The 12,330-nt window shown below is 36.8% G+C and overlaps 1 protein-coding gene across 2 annotated transcripts in view; it reads right to left on the minus strand.

Moving 5' to 3' along the window:
- The window catches only part of LOC146465962 (G protein-coupled receptor kinase 5-like), a 24,144-nt gene extending 13,171 nt beyond the window's left edge, over window positions 1-10,973 (minus strand). For both annotated transcript variants that reach the window (XM_085128345.1, XM_085128344.1), the window contains exons 1-11: window positions 10,829-10,973; window positions 10,567-10,650; window positions 10,296-10,411; window positions 10,068-10,151; window positions 7,090-7,238; window positions 4,360-4,452; window positions 3,893-3,956; window positions 2,876-3,016; window positions 1,658-1,848; window positions 792-919; window positions 80-168 (exon numbers count right to left, since the gene is read on the minus strand). In XM_085128345.1, coding sequence (XP_084984471.1) covers window positions 80-168; window positions 792-919; window positions 1,658-1,848; window positions 2,876-3,016; window positions 3,893-3,956; window positions 4,360-4,452; window positions 7,090-7,238; window positions 10,068-10,151; window positions 10,296-10,411; window positions 10,567-10,650; window positions 10,829-10,880 — 1,191 coding nt within the window. In that variant the 5' untranslated portion in view covers window positions 10,881-10,973. The remainder of the gene's footprint in view (window positions 1-79; window positions 169-791; window positions 920-1,657; window positions 1,849-2,875; window positions 3,017-3,892; window positions 3,957-4,359; window positions 4,453-7,089; window positions 7,239-10,067; window positions 10,152-10,295; window positions 10,412-10,566; window positions 10,651-10,828) is intronic.
- Window positions 10,974-12,330: the final 1,357 nt, after the last annotated feature.

Below are 12,330 nucleotides of genomic sequence, written 5' to 3' on the forward strand. Positions count from 1 at the left end.
GTTGATGAAGGAGTGATGGTGCTTGTCACGCTTTTGGGGCTGTAAAGGTTTAAACTAGACGTTCACAGACTGTACTCACCTTGCCTTGAATCATCTCATATATGAGACAACCTAGGCCCCACCAGTCGGGCGAAAATGTATAGCGCTCATTTCTTACAACTTCAGGAGCTGCAGGATAGAGAGGATAAAATTAAAGCCTTGTAGTTAAAAAGCTGTGATATTTCATGCATTGGTACAGTTAAAGACAGTATTTTGTGTTGTTGGTGTCTTAAGCCCCATTCACACCAACAAAACATGTTTAATTAAACCGGGTTTAACAAAATGAAAATTGGTAACAGAAAGCTAAACGATTGACTTTGACATAGGATTCAAGTAAACGTTAACTTACGCTTCCATTGTGCTAAAGCTGCAGTCTACAAAAATCCGAAAGCAGCTTTTATGAAGAGAGCAATTTTAAACTGTGTTTAACTAACAGCTTTTAAACGTGTTTAAGCCTTGGTGTAAATGGGGCATTAGTAATTAATAAAAGTAAACTAAGTAATTTTATTTTAAGTGAAACTTCTCTTAGCTTAAAGCTACTTTACAGGAAGCCCACTTCCACCTTTGTTTATCAAGCACATTTTTGGGAAATATTTTTTCTATTTACCCCAAGTAGAGCTGGGTGGCAGGGTGAGTGATTAATTTATTGAGGTATTTTAAGGGGGTGATTATTCAAGATAAAATGCATGGCTGTAATGGCTTTCAAAATATCATGGATATTTAGTACTCAAATGGGAGAAATTTATGCATACCCATGTAGCCTATTGTTCCGACTCTCCCTCGTATTGTTTCACCATTTTTTATTTGAACAGCTAAACCAAGATCTGAGATCCGAACATGACCGTCATCATCTAAAAGAAGATTTTCTGGTTTCATATCTCTACAAGAAAATAAAATCAAAACAAAGGGAATTTAGTTATCACTATAACCATTGTCACTGTCAAATCCTTGCCATCATCATCATCCTTATCACATTATTTTGTCATCATTGTAATGATCGCTTATAATAGCATTGTTGGTAGATACATGACATACCTGTATTGTATACTTTTCACAGGCATAGTCAGAAAAAGAAAATTCAAGTTCTCCCAACAGGAGTTAAACCTATGATCTTTCAATAATAATTATTAGTTCGGAGACTCTAACTACTGGAGACTTGTGGGGGGACTAGGATTTTCCTTTACCAATTATGCCTGTGTCACTAACTGAAAGAATACGGTCAACTACCATTTATCCACCAGGCATAACATTACAGTTTAAGATTTTGATGTGCAATAACAACATCAGTACCTGTCCAGCACATTCTTTACCACACTATGCAATACAAACAGAGTGGTTTCAATTGAGTGAACAAAAACAAATCAAAATTGTAACAGTACTCTGACTAAACACAAGATAACAACATAAACAACAAAATGGAACAATCAGCATTCAAAGCATACCATTAGTAAGAGTAAGATAGTTAGAATATCTGTGCAAGCAAGTCACAAAAAATATTGGTTGCTTTCAAGTGACCTTTTGGTTGGTGTTGCCGTTATGGTTGCTTGAAGTCTCTAATGTGTCACCCAATACTGAGACATACATGTAGTAGAAAGCTAAAAGGTTGTTTAAGTATTACCTGTAGACTATTCTCTTTGAGTGTAAATGAATTAATCCTAACATGACTTCGGCAGCATAAAATACTGCTCTTTCTTCTTCAAAACCAGGATTTCCCATGTTGTGGATGTGGAACTTTAGATCTCCACCATTCATTAGTGTTAAAACCATACAGAGTGCATCTTTGGTTTCATAAGCATAAGCTAAACTGACCTGCAAAGGAAGGCAAGCCACATGATAAATGAGACTTACAATTACATGTGCGTAAGGTTTAGCCCTTCCTGACTACCCCCATCACAATTTCAGGGTTGCAGAGTGTAGAAGAGCTGGCTGTCAGCAAATTCAATGAACTGAAAACGAGTCAATCATCACTTGAATTGCACTTAAAGGGGCAGTATCATGGGGTTTTTGATATCTTTTGTTAAAAATGACGAAATTAGACCTTCAATCAGCTGCCTTGGAAATAATTCTAGAATGGCGAGAGGAGAGAAATCAACTCAATTCTTAAAAGGAACAACTCATTATCCGTTCTAGCGCATTTTGGAAACAAAAATGTGGGAACTTGAAAAAAATTAGTCCAATATTTTTCAAGTTTCAATCTGTTCCGACCCACTCTGTCTTTGGCCAGAGGCATTAATCGACAGCCTTATTGCACTTGGGTGATAATTTATAACAAACTTGACAATTATTTCTTTGTTTCTGCTGACAGACAAACATTCTTGGGTTTTGAAACGACAGCAAATTTACTTGATACTTCCCCTTTAAGAGTAAAGGATTTGCAGAAACAGTGTAAAAAGTTCATCCATGTACAATACACCCAACCTGAGTTGAGTTGTCTATGAGTCCAGACAATTCGACAATGATTGGATGATTCACTGGAAGTCAGGTCCCAAAATTAAGGGCAACAAAAACCTTTCTCATTCTTAAAGCCTGTGCTTGAGGTAACACTCGTCTAATGAGCAACAAACCTTTCTAGATTTGCCAAAAATTCTAGCCCCCCATAACAACCTATGCGTATTTTTCTAAGTTTCTTTCAATATGACTTTAGGTAAGTGGAATCAACTCCATCCGTACACGATTTGACTCATTTTGGTTGTACTGGACAACCCTCAAAAAGTTAATGAAAACATCCATGCCAGGCCTGCCTACTCAGTGTTTCCTCTGCCACACCCACTTAGCAGTGCACTCCCCTGTAGACCTTAGCAGAGGACATTTTTTCAGTCGTCACTGAGTAACCCACCACAAATCTGCTGTCAATTTTCTCTAAAAGCTGCTTCTCATTTAATGCCATGGCTTCTCCTTTTCTTCTCTTTATTCGTTTCTTCTCCAGCTTTTTCATGGCATACATTTTCCCACTGATTTTGCTTTGACACGCACAGACCTGAAAGACAAAATGGCATGGCTATGAACTTTCAATCCCTCATTTTATAAAGAGACACTCTTAACAGGACACAGGATTGTGTGACTTTTAATAACTGAACACAACTTACGTGATCTCAATGTAATACTAGTGGAATTATAGTAATTCTTTGTTTACAAACATACGTCACATGATCATAATTATTAATAGTACTTTATTGATCCGCTTGTAGTATTCGGAGCATTCATTATGGGGGGATTTCACCTATATGCCATTTTTCCACCACTGGACATGGCTTTAATGGAAATATCTCGTTCACGTTTCAAGCAATCCAAAAACGCTATCATCATCCCGTGAATCTGTGTTGTGGGGTGTTTTGTGAATTTTTGGGTGATTTTTGGGCATATTTGGGAGGAGATAGTTTTTCTAGAAGGATTGGTAAAATTAAGAGAAATAAGAAATATTGAAGGTTAAGTGAAGTTTTAAAATTAGAATTTGTAGTTAATAATAATAGACGGACACCAAGTTAATCCACTAGCAACCTGGGGTGCTCTTGCATGGGTATCAACTGTCTGTTGGTGTCCCAAAAATCATTTTCTTTCTTCTATCTCTTCTTAAAACCTCTTCAAATTTCATTCAAATTTAGGTTAAATCCCCCCTTAAAATAGGAGTTGACTACAACATGCGTCTCTCTTCTGTATCATTTTGACGTACGATACAAACCTTACATGTCACATTGATTCTAGCAATATTTCACTTACTAGGTTCTGACATCGTTGAATTACGGACAAAATGTAATTGCATTAAAGGATGGAGCTTTAGGTACCCAATGTGCTATGGTACTGCATTCCAGCAGTTAACTTTACCTTAAAATTTAAATTACAACATTGAACCTACCTCTCCAAATCCACCTTTCCCTAACACTCTGTAGTGACGAAATGTCTTCTTCGTGACAGGTTGTCTGATGAGGAAGAACAAAACATGGTTGTTTAATATATACTACAAACTGTGTGAGCTGCGTAGCACCCATGTAATGCCATACAAATGGAATGAAATTATTTTTATTGAGTGAGGTGAGAACTACTGTCCTTCTAGTCCCCTGGGCTTGCTAGCTCTGTGAAGGAAATGTGGATTGCCAACAAGTGCTGGTGATCTACTCCGTGGGTTTAAATCCTGCCGAGTTTTGTGACCGCCGAGGGGATTTTTGTGACCAGATAAATTTTAAAAATCATCACAACTGCTCTACCAGTATGTCACTGGTACCCATTTATGTACTTAGGTGAAGAGGGATCCATAATGGGGACAAAGTTTCTAGTGAAAGACAGTTTTGTTTAATTATTCAGACTGAAACAAAACATTTTTACCTCTCAAGCCACTTCCACTGCAAATATCTGGAGAAGTACATTGTCTGTTGGTAATCCTCAAAAGGTTTGTCCCCTAAGAAATCATTGACTTCCCTAGGACAGAGTGAAGTTAATGACAAAATTAGGTTTACTTAATTTTAAAGTTCTGTTCCATGAGATTAAATAACAGCTGAGAATAATGTACTAGAAAGATAATATATTGACATGTACACATGCATATTATTCACATGTACATGTACACATTTGGCATTGGCATGAGCGCATGCTGGTCACATTCATGTGAGCACAAACAGGTCTTTCACATGCGCATAAGCAGAGGTACGTACATTTTCAGATCTGCAATCGTTACCCAAATTAAGGGCTTAACAAGGTTGTGAGGTTACAAGTTTTTTAATTTGTGTTGTTTGTAATAAAAACGACTAGGAGTTTAACTTAATGGAAATAGTCAGATGTACTTAGGTCTCATTGTGTAAACATGCTTAGTTCAGTAAGTCCCCCCACCCCCACCCCAGCAATAGTACATGTACGCCATCACAAAATCAACTGTTGTTATTTAGCTTCCTTTCATGCAAGTGAATTATATGACTTGTATACATTATGAAAGTGATATTAAAGAAATTGACTTTTAGTTAGAACAGTAAAGCAAATACTATCCCGGCTAGCATGTAAATCTGCTTCATTAGTTGTTAGTGTTTAACTTAACAGTTCCTGTAGTTGCTCATTAAAAAACTTAATATTCACATTCTGATATTTATGTCAAAAAATAAAGAAGAGCCATGTGCCTAAAAAACAATCCCTTTCCGATAAGTAATTCCAGTTAGCATTCCGGGCAGTTAATAAATCAAATCTTGGAAACATATGACCACCTTCTTACTAGCTAAGCACATGTCTTCTAAAATCCTGAGAGTCCCCAACTTGGGGATTTGCCTTGCGTTCTCTCCAGAATTAATTATAGAAAGCACCTATCCCCGTCAGGGAATTCTGTACCCAACTGAAGTCAAACACAACCATCTCAATGCCTTGGAATATCATTCTTATTATTTTATAAATTTCAAGTGGTTTTTTATGTATAAAGGTTTTCTTCTAGTAAATCTGTGTATTGTTCCCCTGTGCACACAAAGCAAAGGAACAAGTGGCCTTCTCACCAATGATTTTCTTTTTGTTTCCTTATAAATATTTTTGGTGATACTCAAATGGAAACTATCTGACAGGGCTTCATGCTTGTAACAAATACAGCTAAGCAAACTCAATTTGAATATCATTTTTGGAGCAACAATACTATGACTTAAACAGTCCTTTCAATACCGGTATTAATTTTTTAACTCACTGATTTGGAACAAAAACAAAATAATACTTTGGCTTGTGTAAAAAAACTTCATCAAGGAATTCAGGCTCTACTTTCCACCACAACATCTTTGCATCAGTGAGATTTGGGAACTAAGTCAAATTCCAACCCCGCTTCAGGTTAGGGTCATTAGATTTGCCTTCCACCTTTGGTGGAATCTTTACTATTTATAAATTAAGAACAGCCATGAGTGATATTAAGTTGTCATCTCAGCAAGGTTTTAATATTTTCAATTACGGATGGTGCTTCCCTTTGAGACTGTACAATGTACATTATGTTGTGCAGGCCCATCTCACTAATTCCCTAATTTCTCAAGTACGGTGCACATGAATTCAAAGGTATTTTTGGGTAGTTTATGACTATACAGGAAAAGAAGATCATAGCAAGGGCTATTGGAATAATTATTGATAAAGAAAGTTGGGAGTGACCAGACATTTTTCAGAAATAATATTAAGCTTCAATTTGGAAAAAAATGTCATGTATTATTTAATTTGTATTTTAAAGATTTTTAACTTTTAGTTATTCTTCCTTAATTATCTCTAAAAAATGCCCTTGTAAAGATCAGCTATTCCTTCATAATCATAAACAGGGCAAAAGGGGGCACCATGCATCCTTAAATCATTGTGAAAATTTCTGTGTTGTCTGTCAACCCAGACAAATCCACCATGAACACCTTGTTTAACTGGCCTCTTGACAAATCATTGTGAAAATTTGTGTTGTCTGTCAACCCAGACAAATCCACTATGAACACCTTGTTTAACTGGCCTCTTGACAAAAGCTCATGCACTTATATCCTCACATAAACAACCTTGTTGATCCACCAACCTTTTAATACAACCACTTTTCATGGCCGTACATGTAGGTTGTTGTATTAATGGGGTTCTTCTGTATTGTGAAATAAATTAAGGTTTGTAATAGTCCCAAAAACAACAGCAGTAGATGACTGATATTCTCAAGTACTGTAGATGCCTCTCTTTTGAAAGAAACCCACTGGCCATACAAAGAAATGCCAAGCCATAAGTCTTTTTCATCAATGGCTTCCAATTTATTATTAATAGTCTTTTTTCGGTACATGTTAATTAGCCCTAAGGCTACTAACCTCATTTTGTAAGGTAAAACTTCTATTGAATTTTGCATGTGCTAACAAGGCTAGCAACGTTGGCTAATTTCCATGAAAATGAAAGAATAATTTTTATGAATAAGGTCTATGCAAAGACATGCCAAGATACACAGCTGTTACTTTGAAGTTGGGGATGATTTTCATCCACAGACGGCTACTTTTGACAACCCAAATCTTCGTCAGTCACCCACAACGGTCCTTGCCACGACTATTTTTCGTCTCCCTTCTTTTAATCAATTAACTGCTAGATCATAATTATTAATACCTCACAGCATCCTTGAAGAAGTCCATGGAAAACTCCTCATCAGCAGCTTTAGACACCATACTTATTGTCTTCTCTGCAGTATCATCCATGACACCAGCCACTCTAAGGTCGTCTGGCCTTTCAGCAACTAATATTCCATCAAAATAGCGCTAGTTGTAAGGGAAACATACAATAATTACAATCATAACTAAATTCATTAACTTTTAAAGAGGGATGAGTGTTAATCTGATTAACAGCTTTCTTGAGAATGGTCTACAAAGATTATTTAAAGCTACACAAATAACTTGTAATTATAATTATTATTTATAACTATGCTTTGCATTAACAGTAACCAAGGCCCATTGATTGGAACAAACTAGACTGCAAAACAGTCCATTTTCATGGGTGAGTTCATTGACCAAAATTCAATGGCCTGAAAAAGGATTAGTTTCTAGTGGGCTTATATATATTCCAAACCTCCATTCACATATTTATCACGCATTAATTTCTTTCAAGAGAGAAAATGTTCTAAATATCCTGTGTAGTCTTCGACTGCTAGGATTATTAAATATGTATGTACATGTATGTATGTAGAAAAACAAGAGAAAATTGGAACTGATTTGCATTCGAGAAACACCTTTTTCTAGACTGAACTCAGAAAAACAAGTTTAATTTATACTAATCCTTTTACCCCAAACTGTGACCAGCATCTCATTTCTCCTTACAAAATCAGTACTTGATCAAATACACAGGTTATGAAAATAAAGCAAATGATCATCAAAGACAAAATATCTGCATGTTCTAGACTGCAAAACAGTGCAGCTTTCAAAAAAGATGCAGACCCTGAACTTCAAAACTCAACTAATAATTTTTGTTTCACTGCAATCAATCGTAAATACAGCAACAACTGCCTATCTGCAAAATACAGAAACTGACAAAGTGGATCTAAACATCTGTTTTCTAAGAGGTCCGCTGTACTGATTGGAGGCAGTGAAAAACAAAATGGTCGAATCTTTAACTTCAGAGTCCACATGTTATTTAAAGGCGCAGTAAATCAGTTAAAAGGCACAAAGCTGAAAGTGTGGATTGCTTAATGCACAAGCCTCACAACCGCACTGGGTAAAAAAGCTTTCCGTACAATGGATTTGTCTCTCTCCAGATGTTTCGTTCGAAGACAGCACGCATTTGTGTGATAGACCAGTGCAAAAATACAACTGTTTTGCAGTTGATTATCTTCAAACAGATCCTCCCAATTAGCACTACAAGAAATGTGTTAAAATTAACAAAGAGGAGAATGTTTAAGTTGATATCAGAGTTAATAGGGTTACATGTTTCATTTTGCACTTTTTTAGCCCCCAGCAACCAAAACAAAATAATAGAAAGAATTTAATACATGCATGTTGCTCCCAAACATCTGTATAAAACAAACTTTACGCCTAAACTTTGGATGAATACAACTGGCTGACAACAATTAAGATACAAGATGACAATGTATGTTTTAATTTATCAACATTCATTAATAAATCCATGCCAGTTTTGACAACAGAAAATAAATAATTATCTTGGTCTACTGGTAAACAGCCCTGATTCAGAATAAAATTCAGTTGTTGTTGTTGTTGGTTTTTTTTTTTTTTTTTTTTACAAAAATACAAAATTTAGCTACCACTAGAATATATATATCACACCATCCCATCCTACAGAGTATATGTAATTTCAATTTCATTTTGTCGTGCTGAAGGGAAGTTATTGGCAAATAAAAGAAAAATATGATATTTTTGACAGATCTGCGGAAGATTGATTTGTGCTTCGATTCCTGTCCAAACATTTGCTTATTGATAAAGGCAACATGTAGTTATTGCAATAAATTATTTGAAGAAAATTTCTCTGGACTGACTTTTGAACGTGTTATCTTTTACGCAAGCACAAGCAGCTGCAAGCCCTAAAATTTGACTCGGACAGAATTCGCACGCTGGCCGGCCGAATTATAAAATATTCAAACATTTTGTTGTTTTAAGACCTCGTAATTAGCTAGATTTCTCGGAACAAAAAGCTTGTTAGATTTTCTTGTTAAACGCACAAGGCTGACCAAGGAAGTCCGTAATTTGGTCTACCACATCATACGCCTCGCTGTAAAGAACACTTGGGGATTACTTAACCACTTGATCAATGTAAAAAGCGAAAAATCAATGCAATTGAATTTCACAACAAGCATATAGGAGATCCCGTATCTCAAAGTTTTTCCTTACGGTTCCTTGTCGATCTGGAAGATCTTCGGATTATGCCAGCCAATATTGTGTATACATAAAAGAAAGGAAATGCAGTATTTAAAAGGGCAAACAGAATAATATTCAAATTAAATGTCGCAAGTTTTCAGCGTGGTTCGTTTATGAGCGACGACCATTTCAAATAGCTTTCGGCCCGTTTAGGGTCATTATTATAATCATTAGATCTGCCTTCCTCCTTAGTGGAATCTTTCTAACGCAGTTGGGTGTTGTAAATTTATAAATTGAAAGCAGCCATACACGATAAGCTGTCATCTATCTCAGTTAGGTTTCAATCTATATTTTTAAATTAAATCATTGTGAAACCGTGTATACAATAGCGCCAGACAGTGACAACACGAAGAAGGATTGTAGATCATTCCACCAGGAATCGAGGAACAATTTAAAATTTGATCAGTGACAGCTTAAATTATAAATGACGCTCTTCATTAACGAACAAGAAGTGTGGGTAGCACACCATCTTGGAATTCTACTCATTTCGCTTTTGCCCTGTTACAGAGGAGTAATTAAACTCGCCGATCGCGACGCAATAAATTTTTATCGAGTACCTTTGAAGAGGAAATCGTCGTGCAACTTGTACACAAACAATTCCAAGACGCTAACTTTCACGATCGATGTTTGGCACCATTAATGATGGGATTCAGCTGGATAAGGAAAAATTTAGCCCAAGTAAATAACAAACGAGAAAATGTCCTTAGTTACCCCGCAATAACTCACCGTTGGCAGTTGAGGAAGGTGTTTGTGCACCAATTCTCTTGCCAATTCAGGCTTCTTGGACGCCTCAGCTTTATCAAATGTGTCCTAATTCGGGAACAAGAGAGAATAACAATGATTCCTTTATGGGAGCTTCCGTGGACTAATTGAGAGCGCCGATAAATTTACGCAAGGTTGTTCGAACATGCAAGCTGTATATATAGTCCACAAGCGAGATCAAACCTGGCTTACCACTTGGTCAAGAAAGTCGATGGCTCGCTGTAGTTGCGCATTGCCTGCGCAAAATTGTCGGAATAGCTCTCTTCCGATGGGTTCCTTTTGGCAAATTCTGTCATATGTAAGGTGCACTGTATGTAGAGAATACACAGAAAGTCAGTCCAATAAACTTAAGTGCGATGCATGGCTAATCCAATGGAGTTTAGGCAAGCGAGCAGTTGAGAAACACACGAAGAACTCCATAAGACACAGTATAAGCAAGCTTATGACAAGAATTTTAGCTTACGCTCGTTTTTTAGATGCGCAGATATGGTGTGATGCGGAAACTTCAACAGTTCCTTCCATTTCTTACTTCTGCCTTTAGCTTTACCTGCAAAAAACAAGAACTAGATCAAATACACGAGAAGATAGAGTCGCTAAGTGACACGGCTGTGTTCGATTCGAGAGCTCGCGAGCGCGCACACACAAGAGCAAGCGACCATAATCTCGGGGCGCTTTTGGTCGCTGTTTCGCGATCCGTTTTCCATAAATCCCAACGTGATACTCACTCTCTCGTGCTTTTAAGTATACAGTGTTGGCTACGATATTCTCTAGTTCCATAACTTGGGCCAAATCATGGGAAATAAGGTGGAAACCACCCACTGGAAGATGGCTGTCATGGACCGAAACACAACCGTGATCTGTGATTGGTTCCGTGGTTTTTTTAATCACGGCCGTGTTTACCGCAGGGGCACCCCGGTCGGAGCAACCTCAAAAAGAAAACATCGGCGAGTTAAATTTAATTTGAAAGCGGCTACCATACTCGATCGAAATATCATGCAACGTATCTTTTTGCAACAATGTGGAGTACTTTTTGTCGTCTGAATCCTTGTAGGCTTATTATCGGAGTCAAGCTTGATTTGATGGGAGCCCCCTAGGGAACATTGTGCAATATTACGTCATCATTGAAATAATTGAGAACCGCGCGTTTCGGCTCGAAAGCGATATGTAATGGCAATTGAATAAGATCGTGGCAGCGGAGAACTTCAAACAACAATGTTGTTCGTCTCACATGGAAAACTGACGAGAACTAATTCTAATAGTATTGTGGAGACATTTTAGGAAAGAAGGATAATCAAGACTTAACGCAATAAAAACATGGATAGGAAGTAAAGAGCGAAGGCAAAACAATTTTAAATGCAGGGTTTATATATTGCTTTAAACCACCGTCAATTTTTGAAAAATTAAGTCCTTATGCCTGTATATTGCTTTGTTACTTCTGCATATTCGATAAGTGCTTTTTCCAAGATGCTAAATTATTCGATGTTTTGGGTGTACTATGAGGGCCTATGAAACTGAGCGTGTGAAAATATCACTAAAATTTTTAAGAATTTTTTTTTAAGTTCACCGATTCTGGCTGTCTTGTTTGGTTGAAAAAAACAAGAGGAAAATTAGGGTCAAGGTAACTTTTATGAAATACTTACATTCATTAATTCGCTATAAAATTGATGAAATAGACTGATTACACCACGGTTTTATTCCATTTCGTCTAGGCGGGTGCATTAGTAGGTCTATTAATTGCATTAGCAACTTTCGGCAGCTTTTTGAGAATAAAACAAGGAATTTTCCGTTTATGGAAGACAATTCGACAACAAGCTACATACAACACAAAAAATTGTTGTCTTACTTGGTTTATCAACGAACAGGATTAAAATACTTGAATTGGAAATACGATAATCCAATGCAACATGAAAAAGACAAAACAAAAGAAAAACAAACAATAAATGTTAAGAATACGCATTATGATGAGTCTATGATATGTTGACGATGATCGCCCAACCCGACTCATCACGCAATATTTGTCACGCTTTGTCACGCAACAACAATGCCTGACAGAGCCACTCGATTCTGTCAGATGGTAAAATTTTTGGGGGACTACTTTTCCAATGGATTAAAAAAATATATTTTCTATCCCAAAATTTCATGTCTCTAAGAAGCATCGGGGCGTTCACGAGCAAAAAACCGGCTTCAAAGGAGAAAAGGGGTTACTTAAAGGAGCTGGCTCGTCACG

The sequence above is a fragment of the Pavona decussata genome, unplaced genomic scaffold, assembly GCF_977016875.1.
Source record: "Pavona decussata unplaced genomic scaffold, jaPavDecu1.1 SCAFFOLD_155, whole genome shotgun sequence".
Classification (NCBI taxonomy): domain Eukaryota; kingdom Metazoa; phylum Cnidaria; class Anthozoa; order Scleractinia; family Agariciidae; genus Pavona; species Pavona decussata.